This window comes from Pelophylax lessonae, assembly GCF_965119305.1.
Source record: "Pelophylax lessonae genome assembly, chromosome: 7".
In the NCBI taxonomy this organism is placed as follows: domain Eukaryota; kingdom Metazoa; phylum Chordata; class Amphibia; order Anura; family Ranidae; genus Pelophylax; species Pelophylax lessonae.
The window spans coordinates 208,121,793-208,140,798 of NC_138774.1; the positions used below are offsets into that span (position 1 = coordinate 208,121,793).

At 44.0% G+C, this 19,006-nt stretch overlaps 1 protein-coding gene across 1 annotated transcript in view; it reads left to right on the forward strand.

The window, feature by feature from the left end:
• The first annotated feature begins 4,478 nt into the window (after positions 1-4,478).
• Positions 4,479-19,006, forward strand: part of NDUFB11 (NADH:ubiquinone oxidoreductase subunit B11) — a 40,280-nt gene continuing 25,752 nt past the window's right edge. The window contains exon 1 of the mRNA XM_082263423.1: positions 4,479-4,684. Within this exon, the coding sequence (XP_082119549.1) occupies positions 4,490-4,684 (195 nt within the window). The 5' untranslated portion in view covers positions 4,479-4,489. The remainder of the gene's footprint in view (positions 4,685-19,006) is intronic.

Consider the following 19,006-nt stretch of genomic DNA (forward strand, 5'->3'; position numbering starts at 1 on the left):
TGTGGAGCAATACTGAAGGCAATTTACAGCACACGCTCATTTTGGTAGCCTCATTTTTAATGTGGAATGTAAGTTCATTATTTTTACCAAGTTGTTATGGGTAAAGTTCCATTAAGAGCTCTTTGACCACTTCCCATAAACCGAAGTACCTGTACATCGGCTTGAAGAAGTGGTTATACAGGGGTGATGCCTGCAGCTAGAGCCGGTGGTCGGCTTTCTGATGATAACAAGCGATGCGGCTCAGCAGCCGCTCAAGTGTTGTCACAGGGAGCAGGAGGGGATGTCCCGTCCCGCCCAACCCTCGCTCTGCCTGGGTCTCCTGTCCCATCGGGAGAACCGAGCAACCAGATGGCACGTCCGCCGGCTGGTTAGAGTCCCGAACAAAACCAGATTTGGCTTTGATCGGGTCTCCAATCATGTTGGCAGTATTAACCTCCCTGGCGGTATTCCAGAGTGTGGCTCGGGGTGGAATTTCAGTACCATTAGCGGTAACCCCGAGCCACACTTGGGGTACCGCCAGGGAGAAATAGCTGGATCCTGGAAGAGGTTACTTACCTTGTCCCCAGGATCCCACAATGTATTCTGGCAGTGTACGGCAGCCGGATCTTCTGCCTCATGCTGTGTGCCCTGGCTTCTGTTCCCTGCGTCGCAGGGGGGGTGGAACCGGCTGCAAATTCAAAAAGTAAAACACACCAAACACACTGATAAATTACTAAATAAAATAAATTGACCTTAGTTTGCCCCCCCTGTGCTTTCTCCGGTGCCCTTGCCTGCAGTTTTACTGTATATATATATATATATATATATATATATATATATGTGTGTGTGTATGTATGTATGTATGTATGTATGTATGTATGTGTGTGTGTGTATATATATATATATATATATATATATATATATACTTTAATTTATTTATTATGATTTTGTGTTTCAAACTTTATCATACCAGAGATGTTATAAAGAAGAACGCACAGTAAAAAAAAAAAAATCATATGTAATTAGTAGTTGATTTGGGCTGCTCGTCCTTAGGAATTACATGCAAAATAATGGTACTGCTTTCAGCACCTAAAATCTGAAATAATCATACCGCCAGGGAGGTTAAAACATGCAGATTTTGGCTTTTTGAATACATTTAAGTGCAAAGGAGGGATTTGGGGTCTTTTAGACCCCAGATCCCTCCATAAAGAGTACCTGTCACTCAGGGCTGGCCCAAGACATTGTGCTCCCTGGGTCCAAGAATGAAATCCCCCCCCCCCCCAATAAAAATCATGCCCACCAAAAGCCCATTTTATATAAATATACAATTTTGAAAATATTATATATACTGTCATCTTTTTCTATAACTCCCCACTGGACTGGTCCACCAAACACCCACTGTCTGTCCTCAGTCCTCTTGTCCTTCCTGTGTCTGCCGTGGTCACTGCCCTAGAAGATCCAGCCTGTCCTGCATGAGAAGGAGTGTGCTGATGTCATTGCGCACTCCAGGATTATGTTGGGGATGTTCCCTGGAGGAGACACTCCGCCTCCTCATACTCATCAGTTTGCACTATGGGCGGCAGTATGAGATGGGGAAATGCTGCCCGTTACGCGCTGCAAACTGATGACACACAAAACTGCTGAAAAAAAAAAAAAAAAAAATCATGGGAGTCAATTTTCTGCCCCTCTCCAAGTGCTGCCTGGATCCAATGGACCCAGCGGGACCCATGGTAGGGCTGGCCCTGCTGTCACTGCCTTCTACTGTCACAAGGGATGTTTACATTCCTTGTGACAACAATAAAAGTGATCAGTTTTTTTTTTTTTTTTTTTTTTAAAGGAATAAAATAAATTGAAAAAAAAACTTTTTTAAAGCGCTCCCGTCCCTGCTCGCGCATACGTAAGTTGCGCCGTAAACAGTGTTCAAATAACACGTGTGAGGTATCGCCCCAATCTTCAGAGCTGAAGCAATAATTTTAGCAAAAGGCCTCCTCTGTAACTCTAAACTGGTAACCGTTGAAAATTTTTAAAGCGTCGCCTATGGAGATTTTCAAGTACCGACCGGAGTTTGTTGCCATTCCACGAGTGTGCGCATTTTTAAACTGTAACATGTTGGGTATCATTTTACTCGGTCTGACATCATCTTTCACAATATACAAAAAAATTGTGCTGACTTCAGTTTCGGCTTTTTTTTTTTTTCAGTGAAGTGTATTTTTAAAAAAAAAATGTGTTTGAAAGACTGCTGCGCAAATACCGTGTGGCAAAAAAATATTGCAACGACTGCCATTTTATTCTACTATGTCTTTGCAAAAAAAAACTCAATTATATATAATAAATTTATATTATATATATATATACAGGTCCTTCTCAAAAAATTAGCATATTGTGATAAAGTTCATTATTTTCTGTAATGTACTGATAAACATTAGACTTTCATATATTTTAGATTCATTACACACAACTGAAGTAGTGCAAGCCTTTTATTGTTTTAATATTGATGATTTTGGCATACAGCTCATGAAAACCCAAAATTCCTATCTCAAAAAATTAGCATATCATGAAAAGGTTCTCTAAACGAGCTATTAACCTAATCATCTGAATCAACTAATTAACTCTAAACACCTGCAAAAGTTTCCTGAGGCTTTTAAAAACTCCCAGCCTGGTTCATTACTCAAAACCGCAATCATGGGTAAGACTGCCGACCTGACTGCTGTCCAGAAGGCCATCGTTGACACCCTGAAGCAAGAGGGTAAGACACAGGAAGAAATTTCTGAACGAATAGGCTGTTCCCAGAGTGCTGTATCAAGGCACCTCAGTGGGAAGTCTGTGGGAAGGAAAAAGTGTGGCAGAAAACGCTGCACAACGAGAAGAGGTGACCGGACCCTGAGGAAGATTGTGGAGAAGGACCAATTCCAGACCTTGGGGGACCTGCGGAAGCAGTGGACTGAGTCTGGAGTAGAAACATCTAGAGCCACCGTGTACAGGCGTGTGCAGGAAATGGGCTACAGGTGCCGCATTCCCCAGGTCAAGCCACTTTTGAACCAGAAACAGCGGCAGAAGCGCCTGACCTGGGCTACAGAGAAGCAGCACTGGACTGTTGCTCAGTGGTCCAAAGTACTTTTTTCGGATGAAAGCAAATTTTGCATGTCGTTCGGAAATCAAGGTGCCAGAGTCTGGAGGAAGACTGGGGAGAGGGAAATGACAAAATGCCTGAAGTCCAGTGTCAAGTACCCACAGTCAGCTTCAGTCAGCTGCTGGTGTTGGTCCACTGTGTTTTATCAAGGGCAGGCTCAATGCAGCTAGCTATCAGGAGATTTTGGGGCACTTCATGCTTCCATCTGCTGAAAAGCTTTATGGAGATGAAGATTTCATTTTTCAGCACGACCTGGCACCTGCTCACAGTGCCAAAACCACTGGTAAATTATTTACTGACCATGGTATTATTGTGCTCAATTGGCCTGCCAACTCTCCTGACCTGAACCCCATAGAGAATCTGTGGGATGTTGTGAAGAGAAAGTATAGAGACGCAAGACCCAACACTCTGGAAGCATCCTGGGCCTCCATAACACCTCAGCAGTGCCACAGGCCGATTGCCTCCATGCCACTCCGCATTCAAGCAGTCATTTCTGCAAAAGGATTCCCGACCAAGTATTGAGTGCATAACTGAACATAATTATTTGAAGGTTGACTTTTTTTGTATTAAAAACACTTTTCTTTTATTGGTCGGATGAAATATGCTAATTTTTTGAGATAGGAATTTTGGTTTTTCATGAGCTGTATGCCAAAATCATCAATATTACAACAATAAAATGCTTGCACTACTTCAGTTGTGTGTAATGAATCTAAAATATATGAAAGTCTAATGTTTATCAGTACATTACAGAAAATAATGAACTTTATCACAATATGCTAATTTTTTGAGAAGGACCTGTATAGTGTTTGGGGGTTCTACATAATGTTCTAGAAATAAATATAGATTTTAGCTTGTAAACAAAGTGTCAGAAATAGGCCTTGGTCCTCCTGTATAGATGTGACTGAAAGGAGAACAGTCAACCCTGACAACCATTCTCCAGTCTTCCCCTGTTATGTGCAGGTGAGAAATGAAAGGAAGATTCAGGTTGCAAAATGAAACAGACATTTGTTTTCGGTAATGGAAACTGACTAGAAGAAAAGAGTTGCCCATAGCCATCAATCACTTAGGATTGTTTGACTTGTCTATCAGACATAACAGGTGTGCCCTGATTGGACGATAAGATCAACACATGAACTTCTCCCTCCTACTACAATATTCAGTTTATCCTGGTTACAAATAATTAGGGCTATTGCCCACAGAAAAGATGGCGTTCGCCTGACAAAGACGTAGATTTTCTTATTGGTGGAGCCGTCAGAAGGACTTCCCATTCAGCCAATGCGAGCTAAGTTTTCAGATAGCTCTCTTTCTGATTGGCCAGGGGGTGGGGAGAAGGCGGCCTGGTCCCGTGTCTAGCGTGAGTTCGCTCAGGCAGCGGAAAACATGGCGATGTCCTTGTGTGTGAGGGCGCTGCGCCTCACCCGGGCCGCCCGGCCGCTGCTGCAGACGGGACCCGCCGCCCTCACCCGGTCCGTGCATACCGCGCCTCGACAGACCGCCTCCTCCGTTACCTCTGGACACCAACAACTAGGACCCGAGGAGGACCATGAGGAGGAGGTGAACAACATGTTCCTGAAGGTGAGTCCCGGGGGGGACATAAAGTCTTCCACACACCTCTGAGAATTCTATTATTCTGTATGAAGAGGAAGGCAGCGCTGATAGAATGATAAAGGAGTTCTCTGCTCACAGCACACACTCCATATTATAATATCAGCACTGTAATAATATAAATATATTTCACAGTCCAATATAAGAGTGCATGAGGAGGAATCTCCTTGTATGTTCTGACTGTCCTTCTGCTGCCTATCTCTCCCCACTACTTCCTGGACTCCCAGCATGCTTTGCAACTGTTAACTTTCCATTTCTAAGGACTACATATCCCAGGGTTCAAAAAACTAATATAATTGTGTGCTACCCTTATTAGAAAAAAACATACAGTAATAATCTATTAAAGCTGCTGCTATCACCTAAATCTCTTCCCACATCTAAAAGATAATTGGTAAACCTATGTGATAGCGCTACTAAATAATAGAATCAATTATATTTTGATAAACAGCGCTTAACCACTTAAGCCCTGGAGGATTTGGCTGCTCAAAGACCAGGGCCTATTTTGCGATTCGGCACTGCGTGACTTTAACGGACAATTGCGCGGTCGTGTGATGCTGCATCCAAAGGAAATAAAAATGGAAAAAATTAAATTTTTTTTAACATTTTAGGCCAATTTGTTTTCTGCTACATATTTTTGGTTAAAAAAAAATTGCAATAAGCGTATTTTGATTGGTTTGCGCAAAAGTTATTGCGTTTACTAACTAAGGGAAAGATTTATGTCATTTTTATTGGTTTTTTTTTTAACTAGTAATGGCGGCGATCTGCGTTTTTTTTTTTTTTTTTTTCCCGGTACTGCGACATTTCAGCGGACAGATCGGACCCCTGACTGACATTTTTGACACTTTTGGGGGTACCAGTGACATTACTACAATAATCAGTGCTATAAATATGCACTGTTACTGTAAAAATGACACTGGCAGGGAAGGGGTTAACTTTACTGGTGATCAAGGGGTTAAGTGTGTCCCTAGGGGTGTGATTCTAACTGTAAAGGGGCGTGGCTAGTGAAGTAACCACAGAGACATGCGATCCTTTATAGCAGGATCGCATAGCCTCTGTGCTTACTTCAGCAAGAATGACAGACGGCTGTGTTTACATCCAAGCCACCAATCACACGCACTGGCTCCCCAGGGAACGAGCGGGAGCGCGCCCCCATACATTCTCGTGGGCGAGCGAAGTAGGTCTACGTCGCTTTGCCTGTAAGCAGCTGAGTGCCGCAGTAAGAGCCGGTTCACATAGAGGCGACACGACTCCTTACTACTTCGGGGGCGACTTGTGCATTACAGTGCACCACAACTTCGGAGCGACTTGCAGGGACTTCACATAATGGAAGTCTATGCAAGTCGCTCCGAGGTCGCCCCGAAATAGTACAGGACCCTTTTTCTAAGTTGGAGCAATTTGTGTCGCTCCTATTAGAACCGGTCCTGTAGCGGTCAATGGACTGTGAGGGAGCGTGACTTGTCAGGCTGACAAGTCGCGCTAATGTGAATGGGCTCTAAATGTATGGTGCGTGGGGTGGAAGTGGTTAAACAAATAACATGACATTTAGTCCCAGGTTCACACTGGGGCAACTTGTCAGACGACTTAGCCGCCTGACAAGTCGCGCTCCATTCAGTGCTATGGAACCGTTCTAATCGGAGCAACTCAAGTCGCTCCAACTTAGATTAAGGTTCCTGCACTACTTTTGGGGCGACTTGCATTGACTTCTATTAGAGAAGTTGTATGCAAGCCCAGCTGAAGTCCCGCTGCACGGGGCGGCTTCAGAGTCGGGCGACTTTGAAGCCGCCCAAGTGTGAACCCAGGCTTAACCACTTCTATGCGGTGCACTTTCACCCCCGCCCTACCCAGGCCAATATTCAGTTTTCAGTGCTGTCACACTTTGAATGACCATTATGCGGTCATGCAACACTGTACCCATATGACATTTTTATCATTTTTTGCACATAAATAGAGCTTTTATTTGGTATTTAATCACCGCTGGCCCCGTGTGCACGAGGCCTTAAAGTAACGCAGGGCTGTATCGCAAAAAAATGGCCTGGTCTTTAAGGGGGTAAAACTTTCTGATCCAGAAGTGGTTAAAGAGAACCTGTCAGAAAAAAAAAAAATCATCACATAGGGGACTTTTTTGAAAATATAGGGGTACTGAAGTTTGTCGCTATTTCACAGGCGCATGCAAATTTAAGGTTTGACATGTTGGGTATCTATCTAATCTGTGCCACCACGGCTTTTATATTTTACCCAAAAATTGGGTAATTTTATTGCATTTTTGTAAACCTCTAAAATGATCTTTTTAATGTGTGTTTTACGGAAACTTTGCTGTAATGTCGTTTGACATAAAAAATTAGAACTGCGACAATTTTATTCTCTAGGATGTCTGCTTTCAGAAAATATAGAATGTTTGGGGTTTTTTGTAATCTTCAGGCCTAAAAGTATTTTTTTAAACCCTTGCAAAAAAACTGCTCTGGCTGTGAAAGAGTTAAAGGGTAACTTCGAAACATGTTACATGTTCTACCTGTAAGATTTGTTAATAAAAATAAAAAAAACTGGCTCCTAGATTCAAAGCAGGAGGTGTATAACATGTCTACTAGAAAGTGGAAATATATTAATGTTAATACTACTTTTTATAATTATTTGAGGAGGTGGCCTATGCAATATTGATAGTACTATGATATTCATTGGTCTAATAATCAATCTACAATGTATTAGAGCATTAGTAATATTATATTACGATATTTATACTGTACATTGTAGAATGGGGAGGTGATGTATAAAGTCTTTTAGACTGCAGTGAAAATATAATATTATTCTGTGAGGGGAGAAGGGAAAGAAGTGGGCAGTGTAAAATAAATTTATAATACAAAATGATTTATTATACACTTTTGGGGGAGGTGTACAATGTCTTCCAGGAAGTATAGCTTTAATATCATAACTCTAGGCAGATATAAAAGACCCAAATTTAAACGTATTTTGAAAGCGTAAGGTTTTTTTTTTTATCTTCTTGCGGCCCGCAGCCCCCCATAATACTCACCTGAGCCCGAGTCTCTCATTCCTCATTGGCTGAAACAGCTGTGAGAGCTATTGGCTCCTTCCACTGTCCATCACAGCCAGTGAGAGCCAATGAGAGAGAGAGAGAGAGAGAGAGAGAAAGGGGTGGCGGGGGCGGGACAGAGCCATGGCTCTGTGTTTTATGAACGGGGCTCGGGAGGAAGCACATACCACTGCCCCCCATAGCATGTGGCTTGCTATTGGTGCCACTGGCTGAAGAGGAGGAGCCAGGAGCGCCAGCAGGGAACCTGAAAATAGGAGGATCATGGCTGCTCTGTGCAAAACCACTGCATAGAGCAGGTAAGTATAATAGGTTTGTTTTTTTAATGAACTTAATGTCACTTTAACACAGCTCTGCAATCAATGAATACAGTAAAACCTTGGTTTCAGAGCGTTTTGCAAGACGAGCAAAATTCTTTTTTTTTTTTTTTTTTTTTTTTTTATATAAATTTTGACTTGATAAACAAGCAATGTCTTGATATGAGTATAAAAGAGAAGAGAGGTGCCTCTAAGAGTAGCAATATGGTTATATTTAATGAAGGTACAATATTTAGCAACTCACATGGTTGATGATTAAAACAGGCACATCTAAGTATGCAGGCACCTGGGGTAAAGCTGTCCATATAGACCGTCCTCCACACCACCATCGACGTCATCCCTTCCATGCTGCTCTCCATGACTCGCTTTCAGATCACTCCACTGCAGAGTAGTCCCTGTCATGATTGCATACTGACAGCAGTGAGAGCCGGCGGGTTGGACGATGGTTTATGTGGACAGCTTTACCCCGGATGCCTGCATACTTGGATGTCTCTTTTAATCATCAGCCATGTGAGTAGCTAAATGTTGTACCTTCATTAAATGTAACAATACAGTAAACCCCCCTCCATTGCGGGGGTTACGTTCCGGACCCAGCAGCAAAAAGTGAAATTCCGCGAAATAGAAAACCCCTATTAAAATGCATTGTGGGCATGTTTTTTTTTTACTGTCACTGTACGTGTAGAAGCATTTTAAGGTCTTTAAACACACTTTTAAAACAATAGAAACTCATTTAAACACATAAAAGATACTTAGAGACAGAGCAAGAGCTATGAAAAACACAAAAATCTTTCATTTTTAATGATTTATATAGTAAAATAACATTACAAAAAAAAACGCGAATTACCGGGACCGCAAAAACTGAACCGCGATGTAGCGGGGGATTACTGTATTGCTACAAAAGGGTTATTTTGTGGTTTTATTTTGTTTCTGCATTGCATTGTACTTTACAATGCATTGGGGTGCATTTACAAGTAAAATGATGCACAACCAACCACCCATAGAGCAGGTGCATTGCTATGTTTTGAGGGAGCATGTAGTAACACATGCATTTTACCACACAATGCAGAAATGTACAAGTATAAATGGTCCCTTAAAGGAGAAGTATGGTCAAAGCTCCTTTGTAGGTCACATAAAGGTGCATTTTGCAGCAGAATATTTAGTTTTTTCTTTTAATGAGCTATTCAGTTTCATTTTTGGCTGGAGTTCTGCTATAATAAGGTGGGCACCCTGAAGATTGTACACCATGATAACGATCTATCATCTTTGGTGAATATCAGCAGCAATGAGACATTATTTACAGATGGTTCTATATAGCTGCAGCCTGGTGCCAAAGTTCTCTGCCCGCAAAGTGGCACCGTCTGACCCCGAACTCTTCTCAGTGTTGGTGTTTTTTAGGTGGAACGCCTCAGCAATGGATTGTTTAGAGGATGGCTACAGAATTGACGCAGTCGGCTACTTGGGATTGCAGGCACAGAGGTTACATTGCAAACCTTTTGCTGTGAAAGAGGCTGGGTGATTTCTATTAGTTGGGTTAGAAGAAAAACCTTTACTCTGCTGATGTTAGTGGTGTCTGAACAGTACAAAAACTCAGTAATTCAATGAAAGGAGCCACTGTCACACACGCCAATGCCAGCTTTCAATGGTCTATTTATTCTAGATGGTGATAGTATCACATTCTCCCCTAGCTCCTCAAACTCTAACCTGCTTCACCTTTTTATGCAGGGCTTAATTAAACTATGATGCATGGGGATGTGCTTGTATCATCTTGTAGAGTAAAGCCCCGTACACACGTACCGATCGTCGTCATACAAACGTTCGTCTTTTCTCCCCGGGATGTCGGTCTGTTGAAAAGTGCAAAGACAGCACAAGAATTTTGTCCGCTGACTGCAGAAGTGATGTCATGTGATGGTTAACTTTCCCTGTGTTTTTTCTTTTCTGAGCATGCCCAGTCTTGCAAATCTGCGGTCTGTCGGCTGATTTCTGTACTGACTGGCGAACAATCGTCCGTTCTGGTGTCCGCATACAAAAATTTTTATGTTTGCAAGAAAGACTCTTGTCCGCAGAATGTGCGCAGACGGCTGTTGGAGGCACCATACTAACAAGCGTACAATCGGCAGATCTTTCGTCCGCCGACGTTTGTATGACGACGATCGGTACGTGTGTACGGGCCTTTAATGAGCCAATGAATGCTGACATTGATGTGCAGCTCTGGCTTCATTTATTGGGTGGTTGTTCAGAAGTGGAACTGTGCTCTAGAGGGTATCAGGACAATATCCCCCCCAGGACATAGGGTTAGAGGGGGGATATTGTCTAGGGGGGGATATTGTCCTAGAATCGCTCTGGAGCGAGAGAATCACCAGCCTTGGGAGTTAGAGGGGCTTGGTCAGTGAGAGTTCATTTCTATGCACAAAGGTCTTGGTGCTACTTGGACAACAACAAATGAATTGTGCAGCCAGGACTGTTGCCCTGAAAGACTTTGTGAACCCTAGGTACTCTTAAGTCTAACTTTTCCAAATCTGCTATCAGGACTGTACCTGAGAGAATAACGGATAATGTACCAACTAGGGGAAGACAGACACTTGGTGGTATTTCCCAATAAAATACTGCTCCCTGGCTGACAAAAGGTCCAGCCTTTAATGGTGAATAAAGGTTAGAAAGCTTTACCGTGTAGCTGCTTCACAGATTAAATATGGACTGGCATCAGCTCTTTCCTCCCAGGTGGTTATCAGTATTGTGGTTGGTGGCGATGGGAGCTGGGTGATATTGTTGCTACTCTCTGATAGGGTTTTAACCGGAATCTCTGTGCAGTTAAACCTCTTTGCTGTTTGCTTTACATATCATTAGCAGAGAGGTTTGACTGCACAGAAACTCCTATGGAAACACCATCAGTGAATGGATCACTGCACAGAGCTCACGGAGCACCTCAGATCACCAGGCTCCTGCATCCATTCATCTCTCCTCACTTTTTACCTGGGAGAAGGTGGGTTTTCCCAAGTCCTGTATGTGTTTGTTGTGCCCCAGGGCATCAGAAGGAGGAGCACCAATAAATGGTGGCTGCTGTCCTCCTGATGCCCTGGGGCACAACAAACACATGCATGTCCCCCGCTGCCGACCAGACAAGAGGCAGAGCCCAGGCAGCAATGCAAGAGGCCACCAACAGAGAGTGAACTGATGTCAGTGACAAAAACTAAAAGAAAATTAAATTTAAATGAAGTCAATAGACAATAACTATGATGAAAATGAATTATAATTTTCATCAACGAACGAAAACTGAATGAAAATGTGAGGGAGGGGCGTTTACCCACCTGAACTTCGCTTTCCTCAAAGCTCCAGCCCCCCCTGACTCTATCAGTAGGCTGTATTGGCGGAGGTAGCCAGTCTCCCAACAGTCTTTTCTCTTTCCAATGCAGTTCCACACATTACGTTCATTCAAACTATCTCTTTGGCGTCCTCTGCTGGTCTTTTCTAAATCGGCAACACCATTCCATCCCCAGCCTATATTAATAGCACATTAAAGTTTAAAGGGTAACTCGTAGGGAAAAAATATAGTATATAAAAAAATAATATAGTGTATACAATATGACTTGTGTCACAATTGTATTTGAATGTTATTAAAAGTTTCCTTTCCTTTTAAGTCTACAGCTCATTTGTCATATGTCAACCTGGAGGTGTTCTGTACACAGAATGTGTACAGATCGCCCCCCAGAAACATAATTTCCTGCTTATGTGATCAGCCCACTGATTTTCCCAGAACTCTGCACTAAGATGCAAGTCAGATATCAGGCATTCCCTCCAACAAAAATATAATTTCTCTTTCGTTTGACGGACACAGCTCCCGATCTTCTTAACCGTTGGGTTATACTGCCCCCTACAGGAGTACTACACTAGGCAGAAAGTCTCGCTACGCCTATGGGCATTCCCAGGGGGTATACTCTCCCTCTCTCTGCTATAGGTACTCTGTTTTTTTTCTGCCTAGACAGGAAGGAGTAGGGACCTGGCAATTTTTTTTTTTCCCTGTGAGATCTACATTCAACTGCCGGACTAGGCGACGGGCTGGATAATCTAGATCCAGTGGTCACCCCAGTCTGACCAGCAAGCTCACGCAGACCTCAGCTCCAAGCTAGGTCAACCGAGACATAGCCCTACCGGGTGGGGGCTGGCCTGCGAGTTAAACGCCTCGTGAGGTCGCGGCTTGAGTTCCTCATGGCCAACAGCCCCCCATTTCGATCGAGAGGAGGTTCTGTCTGTAGCGGTGCCTATCTGGTTCCTGGTATGGCAAGTACCTTCTCCTCCTGGAGGGTTTTGGCGTGTACTTGGGACAGTCGGACCCCAGGGTTCCCCTCCTTCCTGTTAGGCACCCCCCATGGTGGTTCCTGTGGGCCATCTCAAACCCCCCCATTTCACTTGTGCTGGGGCTGTGGGGTGGCCTGGTATACCTCCTAGGGTGAGGGCAGGGTGCTGTGATGGGGGAGGGGGGTGCGCTGCTGGCAACCGGCTGTGGGGGCGGGGGGGTGTCTGTACCTGGTGGGGGCTCTTGCCAGGGGCCCCCCTTCCAACTTGTCACATTTTCTGAGGCCTAGGGATCCCTCCTGGGAGTCTTGTGGTGCCGCCATTTTGCTATAGCCTGTGTGCTCAGTGCATGGTGGCCATGTTTCTGTAGTAAAGTGGCCATTTTGCAGTGGTTTGCCATTGAAAATAGCGGCGGCCGTAACAGTGGAGCCCTATGGGCAGTGATTTCAGCGGTGGGAGCCCCTCCTCATCCCCTGGTGTTGACTCCTGGATCTTTTCACTTCTAGATCACTGCAAATGGAGTGCAGATTATCCTGGTGGCTGGAGGGGCCTGTTTCTGCTGGGTGCTGAGTCTGGTGGGGTCCTCCCCCTCTCTGCTGAGGATCGATTGGGTGCTTTGTTACTGGCGACCGAGTGGTGCTGCCTCTGTGGAGTTGTAATTCTTCTGACACTGCTTGTAACAAAACCGAGTACCTATAGCAAAGAGGGGGAGTTTAGCCCCTGGGACTGCCCATAGGCATAGCCAGACTTTTTTTTTCTGCCTAGTGTCCTACTCCTGGTCGGCCTGGAGTAGGCCTGGTCAGGAAGGGGGTTAAACCTTCCGGAGCTGAAGTGGTTAAAGCAAAAGATCAAAAAAAAAAGTTTTTTTTTTTTATCTTTTGCTTTTAAAGGTGAAGGAGAGATTTGGGGTGTTTTTGACCCCAGATCTCTCCATAAAGAGGACCTGTCATTGTCCTGTACAGGGGATGTTTAAACTCCTTGTACAGTAATGGGGGAAAAAAAAAATAAAGGGACAGTGTAAAAATAAAAAGTGAACTAAAGAAGAAAAGAGAAAATTTTAAAGTGCTCCCATCCCTCTGTGCTTGCGTGCAGAAGTAAATGCATACGTAAATTGCGCACGCAAATGTAAATGGTATTCGCGCCGCACATGCGCTATCACCAAGAATGTTGAGCGGGAGCAATAATTCTAGCGTTAGACCTCCTCTAACTCCTAAATGGGTAACCTGTAATCTTTTAAAGCCTCGTCTATGGAGATTTTTAAGTACTGTACTTTGTCGCCATGCGCAATTTAAAAGCATGACATATTAGGTATCTGTTTACTCGGCGTAACATTCTTTCATATTTTACAAAAATATTGAGTAAATATTTTGTTTTAAATTTAATTATTTGCATTTTATTAAAAACAAATAGTGTTTGCAAAACCGCTGCGCAAATATTGTGTTACACGAAAAAAATTGCAGCGATCGCCATTTTATTCCTTAGGGTCTCTGCTAAAAAAATTATGTTTGGGGGGTTATAAGTAACTTTCTAGCAAAAAATACTGATTTAAACTTGTAAACATAAATTGCCAGAAAAAGCCTGGTCTTTAAGTAGTTAAACATAAAGGAGCCAAGTCCTCTTCCATCACCTTGGTGAAAAATCTTTTTGCAAAAGTGGGGCGAAAGGAAGGGTTCTGAAGTGAAAGTTGTGAAGGCGATCGGATGTAACTGTGCCCACCTGAAGACATGGCATTTTTCAAGTCCGGAGACCAGCACATGGAAGTTCCTACTGAGGGAAGAGGGAGTAAGCATACAGAACAGGAGGAAAGAAGTTGAGTGCCCCCTGCTCACTATGAGAGCGAGAAGTGAACTGGGTATGCTCTAGGCTTTGCCTGAACACAGAAAAAAGAAGGCAGCCCTGGAGCAGTCAGTGGGGTTCCCTGGGAGTTTTAAGGAGACGTGAACTGCCATGCCCATAAAAAAAGCTATAGGTGTCAGGCAGTCAGGACTTGAAAAAACAGGTAAGAGGAGCGACACCATCTCATCACAGCATCTGAGAAATCCTAGCGCCCCACAGTTCCTGTGCTGGAAGCTGTACGCAGGATCTTCATATTACACAATTGAGCTGCACTGTTTCCTAGCAATTGTGGGTGGAGCTACACTAAAGTGCTATCCTGAGAGACAATTTGACAATTTAGGTTTCAAAGCAGCTTTAAACCCTAGCACAACAGTAGACCCTTTCCGGCTTTGTCCGTAGCCCCAAAGGGGGGACAGTTTGTGCAAAAGCAATGCAGTGCTTGCATTAGACAACGCAGAAGATTCTGCAACTCTTTTGCAGAGCACACATGATTAAAAAAAAACAAACTGTAAACCCACCCACTTCCAATACATCGATGCACTACATTTACAGCCCCTCTTTGAGGAGTAAAGCCCAGTTCACACTATTCATTTTTTTTTTTTTTTTTTTTTTTTTTTTTTTTTTACATTAAACCAAGCAGGGCTGATAGGAAAAAAAACTGATCGGTCCGGAGGAGCCACTGTACTAACCATGCAATGTTAGTACAGCAGCTCCCCTTCTGTGATATTGTGTTCTGACAGGTGGGTGGCCCCTCTGCCTGAACACTCCAGTCAGCGATCTCAGCCAGTGGCTAAAAGTGCTGATCAGGAGCCAATCGGTAGGCCTTTTTTGGTTGTGCCTCATCGACAGAAGCCAGCCAAACGGCCACCGTCTGTCCAACCGGCTGCAGTACACGTGGACCAAATGTCAGACGACCGGCTTCTACTGAACCGGCTGATGCCACCTGATTATTGTTACCTTGTGTACTAGGCTTAAAGCGGAGTTCCGGGCACAAAAAAGATTTTTTTTTTTTTTGTGCCCCTCCGCTAGGTATGCCTCACCTGAAAAGGAATTGGATAGTTATTTTTTTTTTTTTTTTTTTACTCACCTTTTTATTGAAGATCGTAAATACTCACCTATGACAGCTTCCTCCTCCAGCGCCGAGGCTCACCCCGTCACTTCCTGCCTCGCGATGATTCCTGGGAGCTAAACGTCATAGCTCCCAGGAATCAATGCGCCGCACCGGCCCTGCTCGTCATTTCCGGGCGACGCCGCATTCCCCTGCTAAACAGCTTCTGGGCATGCCCAGAAGCTGTTTAGGAATGCGGCGCCGCACCGGAAGTGACGAGAGGGGCCGGTGCAGTGCATTCTGGGACACGAAGACGCGGAAGAAGACAGAGAAGAGGACCGCGCTGGCTTCAGCTGCCCACAACCGAGATGGAAACGCTGTGGAAGAAAATTTCTAAGTAAGTATTTCTTCTTACAGGTAAGTGCGAACCGGCACAGATCAGAGGCTAGCCATTGTGGAATGTGCTAGCCCTGACTGTCCCGGGGGTATGTTCAGAAAAAAATCATTTCTCTGCCCGGAACTCCGCTTTAAGGCTGGTCATACACTAATTTACATAAATGGGGAAGCTCTGCTTTGGAAATCGCACAAGAAACCAGTGGTGAGATGATTTGAGCTTTGTGATATGGTGCATTATCCTGCTGGAAGGAGCCATCAGAAGATGGGTACACTGTAGTCATAAAGGGATGGACATGGTCAGCAACAATACTAGGTAGGTCATGGCATTTAAAGTGTGCTAAGAAAATATCCCCCCGCACCATTACACCACCACCAGCCTAAACTGCTGATACAAGGCAGGATGGATCCATGCTTTCATGTTTACGCCAAATTCTGACCCTATTATCTGAATGTCGAAGCTGAAATCGATCAGGCAATGTTTTTCCAATCTTCTGTTGTCCAATTTTGGTGAGCCTGTACAAATTGTAGCCTCAGTTTCCTGTTCTTAGCTGACAGGAGTGGCACCCAGTGTGGTTTTCTGCTGCTGTAGCCCATCTGCTTCTAGATTAAATGTATTGTGCATTCAGAGATGGTATTCTGCATACCTTGGTGGTAACCAGTGGTTATTTGAGTTACTGTTTCCTTTCTATCATCTCCAGCCAGTTTGCCCATTCTCCTCTGACATCAATAAGGCATTTTCCTCCACACAACTGCCACTCACTGGATATTTTCTCTCTTTCCGTCATTCTCTGTAAACCTGAGAGATGGTTGTGCGTGAAAAATCCCAGTAGATGAGCAGTTTTTTTGATATTCAGACCAGCCCGTCAAACCATGCCACATTTTAAGTCAATTCAATCCCCTTTCTTACCCATTCTGATGCTTCATTTGAACCTCAGCAAGTCCTCTTCACCACTTCTAGATGCCTAAGTGCATTAAGTTGCTGTGATTGGCTGATTAGCAATTTGTGTTGCCAAGCAATTGAACAAGTGCGCCTAATAATGTGAGTGTGTATGATATATTTGTTAAGCATTCTTAGTGGTCACGTGACTGCTGTCTCTAGTATTGTAAATACTGAGCTTTGTAATGACACCCTTCATGTTTAATGAGGATTACTGTGAAGCTTCTCGGTTGGCAGTCACGGTCTATCAATTATTTTTGCTGCCCCCTCACAGGTGTTCCTGCCTGAGACAAGGAAGTAAATGAAAGTAAAGGAAGAGCACTCTGCATGTAGACATACTTTACGCTGCAAAGCTCTGGGCTGATAATACTGGAGGGGAGAGCTGCACAAGCACATTTTTGCCATGCAAAGCAAGCAAGTGTTCAAGAGGTTCCAAAGCCTTGGGTTTTTCGTACATTAATGCATTCTTAGATGAGGGAGTGGGGCTGCGCCGTACTTTCTTTGTCAATAGACGCAGACAAGGGGCTCAGGAGCGAGCCCGCACAAGTGCCCCCATAGGAAGCTGCTTCTTATGGGGGCACTCACTGAAGCAGAGGACCCCAGAAGAAGGGAAGCAGGGCTGCTCTGTGCAAAACCATTGCACAGAGCAAGTAAGTAGAACATGTTCATTATTTCACAGGAAAAAAAAAAAAACCAAAGCGTTGTTACTTTGACAGGGGATATATCGCTGTGTTTCTTACTATGCTGTGTTTCTCAGCACTGCATACTTTTGCAGCCCATTTATAAATGCTGCAGGGAGAGCTGGGCATGTGAGTTTGATGGGTTAGTTCAGTGTTTCTCAACCTTTTTCCAGTCGGGGCGCTCTTAAAAAGTGTTTTTAGTCTTGAGGGCACCCCTGTCCAAGTCTTGGTCTATGGTACTGTGTGTCACGGGAAGGGCACCTAATCGCGTTTGTTCCTGACACACCGACAAATGTTCTGCTCCTTAGGGGTGCCATTAATTCCTTATTGGTACCTCACACATTGGCAAACGTGGGGTGTTTTTGGTGTGACGCAATTTAAAAAAAAAAGGGTCAGAGACTTCTTTCCTTTAATTTCTGTAAGTAGGGCAGTCCATTGAAATAAATGGGCTGCCCTACACGCAGCATACAATCACCTCAACTGCTCCCCCTTTAGCTGCAAAGGGAGCAGCTGGGCGTGTACACATGCTGTGGCTGCAGCTGGAGGTGTACCCAGAGTGAATGGGGCTGCACTGCAACCACCCTGCAACTGTGTGCATTGCACGCAGTTGCAGTGTGGTGATGCTGCATTTACGAGGTTAAAACAAGTGGTGAGGAGGTGACACGTTTCCTCTTTACTGCCTGTCAAATGCCTCTGAAAAGTGATATGAGCATAGATTGCTTTTCATAGGAGCAGCAGTCCTTGCTGCTATTCCAACCAAGCCCTAAAAAAGCAGTCCTAATAGCACAGAAATAGGGGGTCAGGATTGAAAGTACCATAACTGCATACACAGGTGTATACAGCCCTTTCAAAAGTTCCAGTACAGTACCTTCCTTTACACAGCCAGGTACTGCACTATAGGGGGAAGCAAAGAGCACAGCAAACTCATCCCTCCCCTTTACTTTCACTTTGCTGAGTCGGATTCCCTCCCTCCCATTGCCCAATGTACTGTGGCTGGGAAACGGGAGCTCAGGCACATCTGATAGCCTTTCTCTGCCATGATCCCGCAGCACCCCGTTTGAGAAAGGCTGGGTTAGAGGACTGGGCTCACCTCATTTTTCTTTTTTTTTTTTTTTTCCTCCTATGAGGGGGAGCACAGTGCACATATGTAAGGTACACTGCTATAGTTTATAAATGTGCAGTTTGTTTTATTTTAATCTGGTGAATGGCTTACATCTTCAGCAGGAAGTAGCATCCAGTGGACAGGAGTAGAACATCACTGTGTTGGATCAGTGCACATAAAAAGCAGCGCTAATTCCAGTATAGTAATTAACGTGATAAACAATGAACTTCAATTATATGAAAATGCAAACAATCAGAAAAACAGATACAAAATAAATGGAAAAGAATAAAGGAAAGTGTCCATAAAAAAGTCCCCACTCAAGAAAAATCCAATCCCTGAACTGTGCAAGAAATACTTCTCACCCCCTGTGCCAAGATAATCCACCACCGTGAGATGTGATCAAATATTACAAGATTTGTTGGACCATCAGATTATAAATGGTCATAAAGGGATCAATGTATCAGGGTTGGGAATTATTCTACTGCACTGTACAGGCAGCTCCTGGCTTCGAGGTCACCAATAGAAAAATTATATTCGTGATCTATATTTTATCCATGGAATAAATGGTCCTTTCTTTTTATTGTCGCGTGGAAGTTGTGGTTTAACCACTTGAAGATGTTTCTGGCACTTTTTGTTTACAAGT